The sequence below is a fragment of the Colletes gigas genome, unplaced genomic scaffold (assembly GCF_013123115.1).
Source record: "Colletes gigas isolate AHSC1104 unplaced genomic scaffold, ASM1312311v1 Colletes_gigas_Sc00018, whole genome shotgun sequence".
NCBI classification, from domain to species: Eukaryota; Metazoa; Arthropoda; class Insecta; order Hymenoptera; family Colletidae; genus Colletes; species Colletes gigas.
Genome location: NW_025106647.1, coordinates 2,477,581 through 2,496,648, shown reverse-complemented (window position 1 = coordinate 2,496,648; position 19,068 = coordinate 2,477,581). Strand labels below are relative to the sequence as shown.

At 35.4% G+C, this 19,068-nt stretch overlaps 1 protein-coding gene across 1 annotated transcript in view; it reads right to left on the bottom strand.

Annotated features, from left to right (window-relative positions):
• Nucleotides 1-2,833: 2,833 nt before the first annotated feature.
• LOC122400523 (alkaline phosphatase-like) overlaps nucleotides 2,834-19,068 on the bottom strand; it is a 490,617-nt gene continuing 474,382 nt past the window's right edge. Inside the window, exon 10 of the mRNA XM_043402045.1 lies at nucleotides 2,834-3,226. Within this exon, the coding sequence (XP_043257980.1) occupies nucleotides 2,834-3,226 (393 nt within the window). The remainder of the gene's footprint in view (nucleotides 3,227-19,068) is intronic.

Here is a 19,068-nt window from a genome sequence, read left to right as displayed (position 1 = left end):
GGTTTCAATATTATTTCCATTTGATTCCATTCGAAGATACTGAATAAAAACTGGTTTCTTTTTCGTTTAGAAATCACGGGCTATTTGTAGGCAAACACGTATCGGCTGTCACGATCGATCCGTGTAACAATTTCGCAAAATTTCTTTAAACTTAACGTTAGTCGACAGCTTTGAATCGTCGAAGGGAAACCGTGGCCTGACAGGGGTCTTCAAAAGACCAAATTTCTGAAGGTATGTAACATTCACGAGTTTTTTTAAAAACCCATGTTCTCTTTAAACCAGTTCCTTCACTTTGCTTTGTAAATTTTCGTCGAAAGCCAGAACACCCCGGTCAATCGATAGAGTTAAAGTGGACCGACGCGTTGTGTCGATTTTTAAATTCCTTTCTGCAAACAAAACAGTATCAACGAATGTACGAAACGTTCGATGACAACAAGAATTTCGAAAGTATATTCGAAATGACAACGATTCGCCTCGTTGATAAAATACTTCCATTTTATCGTACAAATTTACAATGAATTAAATTTCCTACTGCGACAGGCTACTTTTGCGTTGTATACGTGTTTTGTACGTGTACACTTAACACTTTCGTAGCCAGGCGATTCTAGCTTAATTAAAATGGGGAGCGTGTGCAATTTATAAAAATCTATAGCTGGTTGCCGCCGCGTTCAGGCGTTAGAGTGAACATTGAAATGGGGAAGACAAAATTGCTATATAATTTTATACTCGTTTGAAATTGAAAGGAAATTACACGTCACAAATCTTAATAGAAAAAATTTGAAATTTTTTTGTTCAATGATATATTAATCATTAAATATATTTCAGAAAGAAGATATTAACAAAGTAGTAATATCTCTGCCATTGTTTCACTCGAAATATAATTTTCAAAAACGACATATTTAATTGGCGTGACTTTCGGATTGAAATTATTCTAAATAGACCCCAATGTATTTTATCGTTTTTATATTTCTCTGAAACAAAGAATTTGCGTTCCTATTCTCGACAGAAAAAAATGTTTATGATGTTAACATTATGGTTACTACTATACCAACCTTTATATGCTAAAGTTAAAATAGTTATTTTACAGAGTATGTGCGGAATTCGTTAGACCTCGGTGCATAATTCATAAGTAGATTCCTTTCATTAAGATCACATTTTTGTTTTCAATTTTCTAAAAATTTGTCAGTATAGATGAGATGTTTTTATTTTTGAATTAATTTATATAGTTACGTGGAAGTATTTTTCCCTATCGTTCCGTTTCTCTAAGTGTGCTTTATGACTGTTACTATTTCAAACTACATATTTTAATACATCACTATGTGTCACCAATATTATCAGCGCTAATATACATATTTAAAATTTTACATAAACATCTGTGACAAAATTATAATTGCAAATTCATCTCTGCCATTTATACATCCTCTAAAATTCATCATCTCCAATACAGTAAACAAATTTCACTATATTCAACAAAATAAATTAATATCGAACTGTTCAAATTTGTTTCTGTTCTGAAAATAATTATTAACTTTGAATTCAAATATTGATTATAAAGAACATAGGAGTGTAAATATGACCTATGACAATATGAATCTCAAAGGACTCATAATTATTGAGCCTAAAAAATGAAGGTGTTCCAAAGTAAGCTTCGTTGATACGGTCATTTTGACTAGAAATCAATTTATTGTTGCAATCATAACGGATAATAAAATCATGTTTCTACAAATATAAAATGACGTAAAGTTACGTCAGTTGCAACCAGCTACAGACTTAAACTTACGCCAGCTACTAACGTGTCAATACACGATTTAAATAACATTTTCGAAACCGAAGAAAAGAACGATACCACTCGAGAACGAGATTACTTCCACTGGGATTTTCCAGTTCCACGGACATCGAGTGCAATGAGAAAGTCCCGCGACACTTTGTTTCGACGTCGCCAAATATCTGTTTCGCTCAACGCCCCTTTAATTGAACCGCCAAGTTCATCGAAACTTTGCTAAGGGCTCGGCCATGAAGTATTCTCGTCGCGAACCACTTGTAAACCTCATTTAGATCCTTGCAGAGCTTTGGAAGTCGCCAAAGTTCACCGAGGGATAGTCATTATCGTCGCAAATTGTCTCCTCCCCGACTGCCACGAGTCCTCTTACCATGCAGTTCTAAATTCTTTGTAAAATTAGACAAGAATTGCCATTAATCCTACTTAGACGCCTCGTTGACAAATAGCCAGCGAGTCAGCGAAACATGCAATTGTCTTGAGCACCTCAGAATGTATTCGTGATTTCCAGCCTCTTCGAGATCATCCGCTGGCCTCTGAACGCTGATCGACGGTTGCTACTTCCCTGAAAGAAGCAGCAGTTGGGGATTAACTTCTTATGGGAGACAGTGGAACCCTGGCGGGCGTCAGTCGCGCTAAACGATACCCTGGATAGTCCGGAAGTCTGCTAGAATTAGGCGTTCCTCTTCGTCAAGGTCAGAAGTTTCGAATCGTTGATAAATTATTTCTACCCGTATCGTGGCTAAGTATAGTCTTAAACCCCAACAGCCTTTTTGGATCCCACTTCCCACTTACGTTAGGTCTCTAGGGTATTAACAGTCAGTCTCTATTTGACCCCACCGAGATCGTCAGATCACGGATGACGTGAAAGTTTGCGCACCGAATCCGCAGCTTGCAACTCGAATTGGGGCTCCTCAGGCCCAAAAATCTCCGTTGCGTGGCGCGAGCATCAGGATCACCTGTTGTCCCGTCAGAGAAGATTATCAGGGAGCTTCTTCGGGGGGCGTACGTCGAACGTTCCAGGGAACTATTCACCGGAAGAGACCCGAACGGGCATTAACTCCTTCCCTCGAACGGGCACGGCAGGATGGCGAGGATAAGGGGCAGCAGGACACTAGTCAGCGCGCGACAGCCGGTCGCTTCGAGAGACGCGCCGGATTTCGTGGGTGGATTTCTGGCCTGGTCATTCATCACGTCGCTGGATATCGCGGCGCTGTTTGGCTCCGCAGAGGGACAGCTTATCGGGACGCTCATTGTGTCGTTGCTGGACGTGGAATCTCGGGAGCAGCGGCTCGCGTGGTGACCCAAGCAGGAGGCGTACGAGATGGCGTGTGGTATATAGCTCTGGTCGATGCTACCGGAGAACAAGACATTCGCCAGCGGACCTATGGCGAATACAGGCACGTCCTCTCCGCCGTGAGTCGCCCATGCTCGTGGCACTCCCGCCGTCTGCAACGCAAAATGGATATACCCTATCATTGACTCTGCAAAGATACTGTCTCCAACGTTTATTTATCGATAAGATAAATAGAAAGTCTTTGTTTGGACTTCCAAACACTGTTATTGTCGGAGAGTTTAGGACGCGTTGTTTATTTCCTTCAAATATTAATAGTACAAGGGTTTAAGACCCTCCAAATTACTTGATAGCATAGAATGTACAGGACATACTTAAATTTAACACTAAACCTATCGGCATTTTATATATACTCATTTCTACTATGACCGGTCAAATGACTAGTCTTTCTTTTTCTTTCTTTCAAGAGAAAGAGAATGATATCTTTCTCTTTTATGTTAAAAAATGAAACGCCCTTGAAAACGAAATTTGTTCCAAGTCGATACCGTAGTTAGTTCCAGAGAAAACAACTATTTAAAAGAAAGTGCTGGCTAGTAATTACGCAAACACACTGTAGTTAAATTTAAATTCATTTTCAATTAAATAAATAATTTATAATCCAGTTGTATTGCACACCAGCCGTATTATCAATAGGAATCGCTGAAACTTCTTTGGGTATGTAGAGTCAAAGTAAATGCTAAAATAAACATAAAAGACAACATAAATAATAATAGTTGATATGGTCATAGGATAGGAATTGCTGAAACTTCTATGGGTGCATAGTGTCAAAGTAAATAACAAAATAAACATGGAAGATAGCATAAATAATAGTAGTTGGTATAGTCATTGGATAGCGGATGAAATGCCCTTTAAAACGAGCTTTCGAACAAGTCGATAGCTTTATTAGTTCTGGAGATATAGCGATTTTAGTTTCAAGTCGATGCAGTGGCTAGTTCCGGAGATATAAGGGTCCGAAGCGTTTGTTTACGTTTCATTGAGATCAATGAACTCGCGCGCGTGACAATAGTAAACAGTACGTAGTAAATTCTTGGAAATACTACGCCAGAACTAGGTCATTCGGTCGCGACTCACGTGCGACAAAGAGGTTCGACAAAAAACAAAAACCATTTTAAAGAGGAGGCTTTGCCGTTTCTACCAATGCCTCAATAATTAATAAAACATTAATAGTTTCGGAACTGCACGCGTCTAAACTTTCAGCATTTTTAATGCCCGTTAATAGCCTTTTCTAAGGCGGCGAGCGGAATTTTAAAAATTACTTTTTACATAAATTACGATATCTCGAAAACGGAAAGTCTGATCGACAAAAATCAAAAACCATTTCAAAGGGGAAGCTTTGTCGCTACCAATGGTGGCTCAGTTATGCAAAAAACACTAGTAGTTTTGGAACTGCACGCATCCAAAGTTTAACTATTTTTAATACGCGTTGTTAAACTGTTCTAAGACAGTGGAAACTGTATATTTTCTTCTTTCGTCTTTGCTATACATATATTAGGTTGAAGAAAAAGAAATCCATTATTTTTACGTTTATTTCAAGACTTTATTTAACATGGTTCGGATTGTACGACTTGGGTCAAATATGTATCGTTTTATTTTATAATTTGTTGCCATTCAATTTCGTTCCATTTGACTTTGCAGATGGAAATTCGATCGAACAATTCGTGTGACACATCGAGCTTGTTTTTGAATGCAGCTTTACGCAAATGGTTTAAAACTGTTTTGTAGTAGATCTTTAGACATTGGCTATGACATTATCGGGACCATAAACACCATTCGCAATTTCAGCCGCCTGGCTTGCATTTTCGCCTTCGTTAAAGCAAAATTGTAAAATATACCGAATTTTCTCTTTGCTAACTTCCATCTTCTACACACTATAAACTTACAACTGAATCGATCGACCAAAAAACTGTAAAAGAATTGTTTTTAGCACGGAATGTCACTTTTCCAACGACCACAATATATCACCGCAGCTATCTAAGTAAATAATAATGAATTTCTTCTTCCTCGACCTAATATTTCCTATTTACATCAGAAACTAATTAGAATTTGGTACCAAATTTTGTCCAATTTTTTACAAAGAAATATAAATCATGCAACCGGTCAGATGACCGGTCGTGGTAGGCAAAACAGATTACATATTTTTCTCAGAAAACAAACAATAAGAATAGAAGTGAATATTGTAAAATTCATTGTATATGCTATAAAAAAAGTTGTGAAGTTAAATGGCGCTAAAATAATATTGTGCGTTAGAAATTCTAAACGAGATTTAAAAAAATGGTCATTTGACCGGTCGCGGTAGGTGTAGTGAGAAATCGCCAAATTCTATGACGTCAGCGAACTCATACATCGTGTACTTCCTTATTTCTCGTCTCCCCGTGAGCATGCATTCCTTAGATTCGGAATTAACCCCCTCGAAATTTGCTCGAAACGATAATCACGGAAGTGGAGCGCCGATAAATCACGCCATAAATTTCCAGTCGGTTCGCGATCCCTCGCCATGGACGAAATTCCAGTCTGCAACCTCGTTACCGAAGCTAGTGGCCGCAGCCGTGCAATTTCGACCTTGTAATTATGATTCACGGCTAGCTGATATTTCGCGCGGTTCGCTGTCGGCCAACCGACTGGTTAGATTGTAATTTTTTTTCGAACCGTCCCAAAAACGCTTCTTTGATTTGTACTGAGCCAGTACCGCGTCCCTGTTTCCATCTCGTTTTCCAGTCGTCGGGGGAAGGAAAAAAGGAAATTTTACGAGTACTCTTATCGCACGGTTGAAACTCCACAAGGATCCCTTCGGTACGTGAGGATCGGATGAAAGAGCACATCCCGTAGCACGAAAGGGTTAAGAGCAGGAAGGGTAGAAATCTTTGCTTCCAGGAAACACGGGAGGAACGGCATTTTTATCGGGCATATGCCGTCAGAAATATGCGTAAAACTTTCATGGAGTTCGTCGCCCTCGTAGCGTCGCGATTCCTAGGATTGAAATTGGCGTGTATGCAAGACGCCCAGCATCATCCGTGGTGCAAAGTGAGACGAAAGTCATTTACAACACGATGAAATCGGAGGCCTTTATTACGAAATCTCTTATCGATGAAATAATACAGTTATTTTATGTGTGGATACGCAAAGAAAACAAGCTTTCTTCCGTCCCACGCCAACTTAATCATGTAAAGTCTATCCGCAAAAATCGGTTGAGAAAGGTTATGTTCTACGATTTATAACATGTCCAACATTGTTAGAATTTCTAAATATTCTTCACCGAAATACACGTCATTTGCATTTTGAAACATTAAAATCCTCCAATCCGTTCAGGAATTATGATTTTTTATATATGCGCATGAAATTTCAGTTAAACATTTCTGGCCACACAATATAGTTTCGGTAAAGAATTTTTTTTCTCGTATGTGCGTAGGATTTTAGGGGTATGCATATTCACAAAAAATGATTGTAATTGATCATCACAACGGAAAATAATTTTTTTAGAACGATTTGAAATTTTTTAATTTCGCAGAAAAAATTTCAGCACCTACTCGAATTTTGTCCTCGAAAGTGCGCAGGATTTTGAGGATGTGTCTATTCACCAAAAATGAGTATAATTGTCCCCTGCAACCAGAAATAGTTTTTTCAGAATGATTTGAAATTTTTTAATTCATTTATTTAATAACTTTTCAACGAAGCTTTTCAATCAAGAAATTGATATTCTTGATTTTCGTCTTATTTTGGGCTCTAGAATCACCCATTAAAATTTTTCCCGGGGGTGGCCGAACACCCTGTACATGTGACAGAATTTATGGAATTAAAAAAATTCATTCTCAAGTTGAGATATCGCGGGAAATAATTTTGGATAGAATTTGTGAATTTTAGCAAGGTTCCAAAAATAAGCATTGAAGCAAATTTTAGGTTATCTAGTTTACAATGATCTGAAACCAAAATTTTAGTCTTGCAGAATATTATACTGTTTTTGTCTGGCAGTGAACAATAGTATAAATGAGATTTCATAATTATACTTATATGATTAACCTCTAATAAACATTATAATTGAGGGTAGCTCATGAGTGTTCTTTATTTCACCACCAGCCCCCTCAAAATTTTCTAAACTAATGCAGATACATTTATGTAGATAAAAGTTTTGTTGATATTAGCTCTGGAGTACCTAGAACGATACGTACTTTCCTTTTTTATCAATCCCAATCTCACTTTGCGGGGGTGGGAAGAAGAACCTAACGCCAATCGGGAGGAGCATGGTTTCCGGAACGTTACATCGGTGAACGATGGTTCGACTATCAGTGGAACAGAACGCTGATGTCGAATACAAGGCACGATATCGCCTGACCGTAGTCGAATTCGCGGATGGAAATCAGATTAGTATTCCTAGTTCTTTCTTGCCCGTGAGTGCAGCGAGTCGTGGGAGGAAATGGCTCGTGTTGGGTAAAAGTTTAATCGATTCTGGAAACGATTCGCGTGATTACACGGAGTTGCGCCCCGGAGAAATTTATGATTAGGTTGTATACCGTGTGATAACGGTTTTTGCTGAGGAGTTGGAATTTTACGATTAAGCGTATTCGTTAACTGGAATGTGTCGTTGCTAGTAAGAATCTATGATTTTCTGTTACAGAATTTCTATATAGATTCTTTCGAGTGAAATTAAATCAATAATGTTGAATAAAAACCGATTAAAAAATCGATTTTCAAAATTCGTATTATTCAAGTAGAATTAGGTTTATCTATTTGTTTATTTTTTTTATTATTTATAAATGATTTTGTGCTTGCATCATGCTTGGAAAGAAATAATACCATGCCACTAACAATATTTATAAACACCAAGGTATCCAAAAATAATTTGATATAGAATTCAAATTTTTTATATTAGGTAGACATTGAGGACTCATTATTTGCCAATGGAATTAATTATTGGAAATATTTCCAAGCGTTCCAAGTCACCATACGTTTCTATCATTGGTTCGTAGATGTATTCAGCTTTACAAAGGGTGGTAGTCTGTTTGTCACTATTGTAATTACAGTTGAAACTTGTGTACGTGTTCGTTTCTACCGCGGATGATTAAAATGGTGCTAGGTGCTGCAAACCCTTTCGCGAAACCGAAACACAAGTATTACGAAGATATTTGACCTGTTGCGAAAACATGACAAACTGTCCAACTTTGAGGAGGGTGAATACATTTACAGTAATTGTCGGTTAACGTGCAATCGTTTGCTTAACACTTCAGGAATTTCGATCATTCCTGCAGAAGCGAAAATTGAAATTTCTAACTAGATAAGTTCTCTGTTGGGGATTTTGTGGAAAATTATTTTTTATTATCCAAACAGAAATTCAGATTTACTTACTAATATTCATTCAACAACCAGGTTACTTTTAATTAACTTTTAATTTAATTTAATTATAAATTTTTAATTAAAAAGTTTTGATTAATTCAACATTTAACCCCCGGTATTTCTTTGAAATTTTTGACAGTATTTGTAACAAGGACATTGGCCTATCTGAGAAGGGTTTTAAGGGATTTAAGTCAGTTTCAATGAACGTGCTTGAAAAATATCGTAGTCTAAGTATGCCATTGAATATTCTTATTATCATTAATGCACTGACATTGGAAAAACCTAGCATTTTCTGACAAGTCTTTTTTGCAATAGTAAAGAGAAATATAATTTAATTACCAATATCTGAGGAATTATTCAATTGACTGACTTTACTATTGTAAAAAGTAATTTTAAATTCAGCTCCGTAGAAGGATTCGTTTAGAAATATTACTGGAAAGAAAAAGAAGTTGAAATAATTTGTGAAATGAGACATTTACATTCATTTGTGCTAAGAGTTTATTATTTCTATAGGTTAAAGTCTGTTTTTGCAAGCCTAAATCAAAAATTGAAAAAATTATGAATTCTACAATTAATTGCAAAATCAGTTATTAATTTAATTAAATACTCATAAATACGTTAGTAATATTTTTCACCCTGTCCCGATGGAAAAATACTCACCGCATTCTCGTGGTTGGAAAAAAAGAATTCTCATTATTTATTAACTGCATTCGACCTTGTAGTGGTCGCATATTCTATATATCAATGACATAGGCGCCTGGCGTATGGCCAATTTTAAATTGACCACATTTTTGAAAATATGTTTGCAAAAAAGACAAATAGAACTATATTCTCATTCTCGTTACTTTATTAAAGTTGCCCCAGTTATTATAAAATCGTGTTTATTTAATGTAATCATAAAAAAAAGAATATTTATTTAAATGAAATAATTTTTATTTTTAGTATTTACACCTATGTTTTTATTATAAGTACTCGAGTAAGCTTCTGTTCTTATGTTTTCTGATTCAATAGTTATTGTTTATTAACAGAATTTAGCACTATACATCAAATAATTAAAAATAATTAAACGTTACTAATAATTACAACATATCCAAGTATGAATAATTACTATACATTTTTTTACTTCAATCTACAAATAACAATTTTATTATTTCGAATAATTTATGCAAATTTTTCAAATAATAATAATGTTTCAAGTAATTATTTAAATAAAAATTGCTAAAAGTAATGGGTAACTTTGATTATCAACGGTATGGTTATCTCGTGTTTATTAATTTACGCTTCGTAAAACACCTCGTCCGATCCCTACGGTTGTTAATAACTGCTGAACAACCGTTGAATCCTCGAGATCCTAGATCCATTTCTCTTTGCAATTTTTCGCGCGAGGAATTCGCATAATTTATGACACGACTCCCCAGCTGGCTAACGTTACATGTACAACCATACCTTGAAGGCTGGGCATGTCGTAAGATTTATCGAAGCTTCCACTTCGTCTTACGCCTCGAGAATGATCGCACCAGAGAAATTCGAATTCCTCGACCTATTTGGTACCCGTTCCTCGCGAAATTTCTCGTACGACGCTTTATTATTACCCATGTCCATGGAGTTTCGATTGCAATTTTAAAAACTAGCTAAGAATTACAACGAAATATGAGGAACAAAAAAAGGATATGGGTATAAACAGTGTTACATATTATAAAAAGAATACAATAAAATTTAGGATAGACATTAAGCATTTTTAAGTCAAAATCTGGAAATGTAAAACGTTTCAGGCAATAGGAATAAACTGATTGCAATTTATTTTGGATTGTTTTTAACTTATTTGAATGACTAATATATTTATTTTTTATATTAACTGGTATACAATTTAATTATTTAAATATTTAACACAATTATTAGAACATTTAAAGGTACAATTTAAAATAAATATTATTACGCAACTTTCAAGTAATGTTAGACAGAGTTTAAAACTCGCGATCTTGGCGCCGTGATCCTATTGGTCGCGCGCGAACCAATCACGCCACCAAGTTTCTTCCTGCGTGACCCGTGCGCATTCCTTCTGTCAACGCGTCTTGAAAATCACCTGCCTTATTCACGTGTCGCGTCGTAGTACGATTACAAACTATTATATATTTCTATCTGTTAATATGACACATAAATGTTCGTGAAACCGTAGTGAGTGTTTATTTGAAATTGATTTATCGCCCTAACAGAGTATGATACAACTAAGATAAATAATTAACCTAGATGTTTCGATGGTATAAACACCTCTGGTATAACCTCTTCTTCATTAGGTGAAGAATGTAATGAGTGTAAAAATTGAAAGTGTGAATATTATGTGACAAGTGCCAGTTAAAATGGAGACATAACTAAGTCAAAACTCATAATCTACTGCAAGGTGAACATTTTACGACATATATGAAACGTGCCAACCGGCGAACACTAACAAAGTTATTTACTTTCATACAGAAGTTGTGATTCCATTCTCTTATTTACTTTCATTTATCTTCTACCTTTCTTTATAATATGCATTTTGTCCAACTTTTATTCTCTCCATTTTTTCTTTATATTAATTTCTATTTTGCAGCATAAATTCAATTTTGTAAAGATATGCCAATTTGTACATATTTATGAGTTTTATAAATTCTCTTTATTTTGTATTACTTATATATGGTTTTATATCATTTTTATATATTTCCTACAATTTACATACCATCCATTTAGTTTCATTTATCTCCTTTCTTTCTTTATAATATCCATTTTGTTGAACTTTTATTCTTTCCATTTTTTTTTAAATTAATTTTTATTTTACAACACGAATCTAATTTTGAAACGACATAAATATGCCAATTAATTATACAGTTTGTTCAGCCACTTCTGGGAAAAATTTTAATGAGAGATTCTAGAGGTCAAAATAAAACGACAATCAAGAATATCAATTTCTTGATTGACGCTTTGTTAAAACGTCAAATTTATTAAATTCAAAAATTTCAAATCGTTCTGAAAAAGTTATTTTCGCTTGCGGGGGTCAATTACAATCATGTTTGGTAATTAGACATACCCCCGAAATCCTATCCACTTTCGAGAAAAAAATTCAGAAAGGTGAACAAATTTTTCGACAAAATTAAAAAATTTCAAAACGTTCTGGAAAAATTATTTTTGATTGCGGGATCAATTACAATCATTTTTGGTCAATGGACATACACCCGAAATCCTGCACATTTTTGAGAAAAAAATTCAGAACTGTCGGCACTTTAAACGTTAATAACTTTTTAACGAAGCCTCCATCAACAAATTAGTATTCTCGATTTTCGTGTTATTTTGGCCTCTAGAATCTCCCATTAAAATTTTTCCCAGGTGTGGCCGAACACCCTGTATATAATTTTATATAATTTTTGTTTCCTACAATTTAAATTGTAAATATATTTCTCCTCAAGGGGAAAATAATTTACGTTGAGTAAATGATGGTTCTGTTCACTATAGAGAGACAATAAAAATAAGTTTCTCCTCGTTTGTAGCGAATCACCATTATAGTGGACGAATACGAGTAACTGTATTCCATAAAAAAATATCGATGACCTTGGAATCGAAAAGAAAATGGCCGTGAATTATAAATTGCTTTAAATTACAATATTTCCGTTTCGAATAGTAAATTATGCGACACTGCAGTACCATGGATAACTCGAAAGAATAGAAAAGGTTAAGGAGCCGTCGTAAAGCGTCGAGTCGAAGAAAAAGAACTGGTAACCCCACGAAAGAAACATCTCTTACGATGGTGCCGCGATTGTCCCCGAAATCTATGGCGCGGTGAAACGATATCTCTAGAAGTTATTGTCCGTTGGGTAGAACCTTAAATATCTTGGACCGTCGATCTTGCCATCCATCATCGCAGTACAACGTTCTCGCGCTTTCTTCCGTATCCGGCCATCTTCGCGTATAACAAACGAACGGAAACGACGTTCTTCGAGAAGTAAAAATTGTTATTGTTCCGCGCAACAGTCGTATAACCGTAAAATCCAATCAGATCGCGATAGTTAAACAGTTATTACTGCGTTGCAAAAATTCATTTTGAGGAGACACTGGACTTTAACGATTCCGATTATTTTATTTCAGTTTTAGTCGAACGACGCAGAATAAAATTCGCCAGGTTATTTTGCTTGCCGGAAATTGTAGAGAAAATATTTGCAGAGGAAACGTAGACAGAATTTTGTGTGACGACCACGTCGGAGCTATGAGAATTATTTATTTTCATTCGCGGATGTGTTGACTAGTAGGAATTTTTCCTATGTATGATATTTTGTAATTCACAATTTCGACTCTTAAAAATCGGCAGTAAATTTGTGAGATTTAGAATTTTATCCAGTATAGTGGAACATTTATTCAGAAAGTTTTTCAGTAGTAGTATAGTAGAACTGTCATTATCTTTTATTAAGGAATTTATATTTACAATAAAATAACAAAACTGATGATAATAAAATAATAAACAATTTTTTCTTAAATTGATGAAACCCAGTTTATTAGTTTTCCAAATACCATTTCATTCTTCTCAATATTCAAATTAAATTATTTAAATTTAATTTAAGTCCTAATCTGAGAATTTTATGAATTGATTATCCTCTATATTTTTTTTTTCGTAACGTTACTAGCAGTATTTTGAGTCTGTCTTAATCAAAACCTACCCGTTATAATTTACAGTAATGATCGATGTACATACAGGGTGTTCGGCCACCCCTGGGAAAAAATTTTAATGGAAGATTCTAAAGGCCAAAATAAGACGAAAATCAAGAATGCCAATTTGTTGATGGAGGCTTCCTTAAAAAGTTATTAACGTTTAAAGTTCCGCCTGTACTGAATTTTTTTCTCGAAAATGCGCAAGATTCCGGGAGTATGTCTATTCACCAAAAATGATTTTAATTGCACCTCGCAACCGAAAATATTTTTTCCGAAACGATTTGAAATTCTTTTTTTCCGTCGAAAAATTTCACAAATTCTCGAATTTTTTTCTAGAAAGTGGGTAGGATTTCGGGGGTATATCTATTCACCAAAAATGATTCTAATTGATCCCCGCAACCGAAAGTAATTTTTCCAGAACGATTTGAAATTTCTTTTTCGTCGAAAAATTTAGACACCTAATTAGATTTTCGGTAAGGAATTTTTTTCTCGGAAGTGCGTAGGATTTCGGGGGTATGTGTATTCACCAAAAATAATTGTAATTGACCCCCGCAACAGAAAATAATTTTTCCAGAACGATTCGAAATTCTTGAATTTGATTGTTAATAACTTTTTAACGAAGCCTCCATCAACAAATTGGTATTTTTGATTTTCGTCTTTTTTTGGCCTCTAGAATCCCCCATTAAAATTTTTCCCGGGGGTGGCCGAACACCTTGTATTTATTTAAATAAATGTATAGTAATGACTATTAAATTTATATTTTAAGTTAATACAAAAATTCTATTTAAAATAAATGTGTGAAGAAACTATTAATCGGACTATTGCTACGTTTAATGGAAATCATTTAATTTAATCGAAAAACGCTTTCCTAATTGATCCTTATTTCGAGTTTAGTTTTCATACTATTTATAATACGTTGAGAATGTTTATTCAAATCTTTTATTTTCATTACTTTACATGTTAAAATTTTGCGTACTAAACAATTTCTTGAATTTAATTATTTTGACGTTCATTTATTTCTGTCTCTGTTTTCTTTGAATTGTAGAAATGCACAAATGTTTAAACTTTTAAAATATGTAAAAACAAGTTTTGAATTGTTTGGACACATGCTCTCATTTTCTCAAAAATAAAACTCTACATCCATCTTTAAATAGTCGATTTTCTTGAAAATATAAACAAAAATTTCGGATCATGTTAATTCTGCAATCATTTCTTATTTAAGAATTTTTTATAACAATACTATATACCTGACACAAATGAATATTTTTATAGAAATAAAACATAGGCAGAAACTCCATTTAAAAGAATCATAAACTACAATAATTTAAAAGACATCTTATTTAGACTCATTCTAATGCAACATTTAACCTGTAAATAGAAATTATTACTATGGCAACCAAATATTTAATTTTTCATGCAAAATATATTTCAAAAAGAGTGACCAGACATCGAAATGTGTAATTTTCATCGTCAGTTTAGGTTCAATTTTATCAATATAAAGATATAAATATATATGTTCTAATTAAAAGAAAAACAGAATTTTCACAAACGGTTTTCAATAAAAATACGTGCAGTGTTCGTAAATTTAGTGTTAACGAGCGTGAAATTTCTCCTTGTCCGTTACGTCGGTGTACTAAAAACGAATTTCAGATTTTTTTTCTCACCCAAAACTGGGTTATCCTTTGTTCCACCGACGCTGAGTCTTCTTTCCACGGAAACCTGCTTGGGAAATTGCAAAGGTGGGATCGCACAAATTTCCATCGTCGAATCGTTGAACGTTTCCACATTGACGAACGCAAATAACTGCGCAGCTCGACGCGGGAATTTTTTTCCCCCGCGTCGCGGCCGATCAATCGACGCTCAAAGAAACCGACGCCTCGCGTGGCGGAGGGGAGGGGGCGTAGGAGGGAGTTCCCCGACGAAGAAACCCGGTCGAATCGGGGCAAACGTTAACGAGCACCGTGTAAAACGGATCAATGATAATTGCTCGCATGCTCTCCGCAGTTTTTAATATTCCTTTTCTCCTTTGCGTCGCTCGTTGCGCGAGTCGCTTCTCCCGAAGAATTGAATGGCGCTGGTCAAAGGCCCCGGGGGACCACGGTGACGCGTTTAATATCGCGGAACGGAAGGGAACTGGCCCAAGTCCGGAGGAGAATGAAAGAAAGACGATAATGACGAAACACCACCGAGGATCTGGCCGGAGTTGACGCTGATTGACCCGCTGTGGAAGTCAAAGCGGATGAAAGGGTGGAATAATGGTTGCGAATTGCGAGTTGCCGGACTGCTGGAATATAGAAAATGTTCGGATATTGAGGGAGAATTTTGTACGATTTATATACCATCAGTAAAGTATTATAAAATATAGCTCGAAATGCAAAAATTGTCAAAAACATATTTGTAAATTCTACACAGTGGATGTTCAGCCACCCCTGGGAAAAATTTTAATGGGAGATTCTAGAGGCCAAAATAAGACGAAAATCAAGAATATCAATTTCTTGACTGAGGCTTCATTAAAAAGTTATTAAAATATTTCAAATCGTTCTGGAAAAATTATTTTCGGTTGCGGGGGGATCAATTACAATAATTTTTGGTACATATACCTACCCCAGAAATCTTACCCACTTTCCAGAAAAATATTCGAATAGGTGTGAAATTTTTCGACAGAATTAAAAAATTTCAAATCGTTCTAAAAAAATTCTTTTTGGTTGCAGGGGTAAATTATAATCATTTTTGGTGAATAGACATGCTCTCGAAATCCTACTTACTTTCGAGAAAAAAAATTCCTTACCGAAAATATAATTTCAGGCCAGAAATGTCATTCCAAATGCGTATCTTTAAAACGTCATAACTTCTGAACGGATTGAACGATTTTAATGTTTCAAAAGGCAAACAACGCGTATTTAGGCGAAGAATATCTAGAGGTCGCAACAATATTCGAAAAGTGGATCCTTAATCCCACAAAATAAGAAAACCCCCATAAAAATGGTCCAATTTTTAAACGACCATAACTCCTATAATAGTGAATATATTTGAATGAAACTTTTTTCTGAAATAGAGCTCGTGGGTGCCTACAAAAAAGTATTAGACAACTTTTTCGTAGGGCGTCAAATAGAATTATTAAAAATCAAAAACGAATTTTTTAGAAAAATCGACGGGGTAGAGTGTTGAAATTTTTTGGCGAAAAAAAATTTCAAATCGTTCTGGAAAAATTATTTTCGGTTGTGGGAGCCAATTACAATAATTTTTGGTGAATAAACCTACCCCCGTAATCCTGCCTACTTTCTAGAAAAAAATTTAGTACAGGCGGAACTTTAATCATTAATAAATTTTTAACGATGCCTCCATCAACAAATTAGTATTCTTGATTTTCGTCTTATTTTGGCCTCTAGAATCTCCCATTAAAATTTTTCCCAGGAGTGGCCGAACACCCTGTATCTATTTTATGCGTATATTGTAACGAAACATGGTGTGGTGACCGTTACCACCACGTCCTCGTATCATATCCTAAGATAAACAATTTCAAATTTTTCCAACTTTCGCTTCTCTGAACTTTCTTCCTCATTTACGACTTTCTGCCTATTCTCTCCGCGTCCTGCTCTGTAAGGGTTTCTTCGGGCCTGGTCATCCTTCAGGCAGATTTGACGATCAGACCCGCACAGGCCTCAACGTTGTTACCTCTCCTTTCACTTTCTCTCCGTTGTCTCGAGTTTTCCTTCCTGATTTTCTTTTTCATTTTGGTTATCTTTCTTTGTTCCTATTTCCACCCTCATTATTAGGTGTACAAATGAATAATTCAAGTTTTTTAGCCACATTCAATGTTTATTTTAAAAGAAAGTAAATTCAATTGTTCAATCAAAGTCTTCGCCGTTACTTTCTATAACTTTAAGCCATCTTTCAGGCAGGTGATGAATTTCATCTCGGAAAAATTTTACGTTTTTGGGCCCGATAATTTCGTCAAGCCATTTTCGGATCTCATCCACTGATTGGAAGTGCATATCGGATAAGGCGTGTTGCATCGACAGGAACAGGTGATAATCAGATGGAGCAATGTCTGGTAAATACGCCGGGTGCTGCAAAACGTCCCAGTTAAGACTCATTATGGTGTCTTTTGTATGGAAAGCAATATGTGGCCTGGCGTTTTCATACAATTTCACTGGACGTTCTCCTTTGCCAGTATACGGACGTTTTCGTTCCAATGCTGGACTCAAGCAGATTAATTGACGTTCGTAGCAGACCGCAGTAACTGTTTTACCCGGTTCCAACAACCCCTAATGAACCACGTCCTTGATATCCCATCAAATGCAAAGAAGAACCTTCTTTCTGAAGCGATTGGGTTTTGCAACCGATGTTGATGCTTCGCCGGGATTTACCCATGACTTTCTGCGTTTCGGATTGTCATAGAGTATCCACATCTCATCGCACGTAACGATTTTCCACAAGAAAGACTTTCGATGCTGCTTATTGAGAAGAGAAAGACACGCTGCCACTCGTTGATTTTAGTTGGTTGCAGTGAGTTCATGCGGAACCCATTTTCCTTCTTTCTGGATCTTTCCCATCTCACGTAGGCGATTGGAAATCATTTGCTGGATTACTCCCAACTATTCTGCAAGTTCTTTTTGCGTTTGTGCCGCATTCTCAGCGAGCAGTTGTTTCAAATCATCGTTGTCGCACTTCCGAGGGCCTCCAAGGTGTTGTTTGTCGATTAGACTCAAATCACCGTTTTTAGACCGCTTAAACCAAAATGCGAACACATCATACGATACAACACTTTCACCGAGAAAGGACCAAATCGATTCGCATGCTCTAGCAGTATTTTTCCCTTGTTGGAATTCGTAAAGAATGCAGTGTCGGATATGCATCTTATCTGTTGTCATTTTTTATTCTTCTGAATTGAATACTTTTGAAGGTTATGTTGGGCCTTTCGCTAAACTATCTTTTGTTTTAACTAGCTATATGTCAACACTATATGACCGCAAAAGAGCGGGAAAATCTATTGACTTTACACTTGATTTTATAACTGCTTAAGATAATTTGGATTATTAATTTGTACACCTAATATTTTGTTGCCGCGGTAAAACCACTGAGAATCCAGCCTAGAGACAATTCAGTGAGGTCCTTGTATGGTCATTCATGTATTATCGCAGGAACAAATTGAGTTTTGGGTTGTAAGTGTGTGAATTCGTACTCGCAACAACGTCCTCAATAATGAAGATATTTATTTGCATGTGTGGATTTTATTACGTTAAAAAATACTTTGAGGCAATACTAAAATCGAATATTGAAGTTTCGTATCCTCGTCTTAAGGCTTGATTCAAATCAAAATAGATCCATGGGCAATCATGTGTCTCCTGTTGCAGATTTTTATTTTCTTGATACATTTTTATTACACAATTTTATTTATTATTGTCCTCCATTAGAGTAGAAAAACAGTTTACTGAAAGCTTTCATTTGAATTCTTTTAGACTTTTTTAAAACACTTTAAATATCTACAAAATTACGAATATGTATCAGGAAAATAAAAATCAACAATAGAAGACACATTTGAATTTAATCAGATCTCAAAACGAGAATACGAAATTTAAATTTAGTATTGCATTAGTAGGGCATTAGTATTGCCTCAGAATATTTTTTAACGGAGCAAAATCGACACATGTAAATAAATATATCCCTTTACTATGTTTCCTTACAATATACAATGATCTGAAAATTGTCGACTCTTATCTCTGTTAGGCTGGATCGTGTTGCTGACGGAAGTAACTCTGTTTTTCACGTTTTCGAAGAAGGTTGGTTAGTTCTATCTACGAACACTTAATTATAATGCTTGTAACGTTCGCCTAAACAAAATATTGAGGAAAGAAATAGCTAACATTAACGAGGGACTACTGTATCACAGAATAGGTACATCGACTATGTAAAATTGACTGAAAAGGCTTGCCACTTG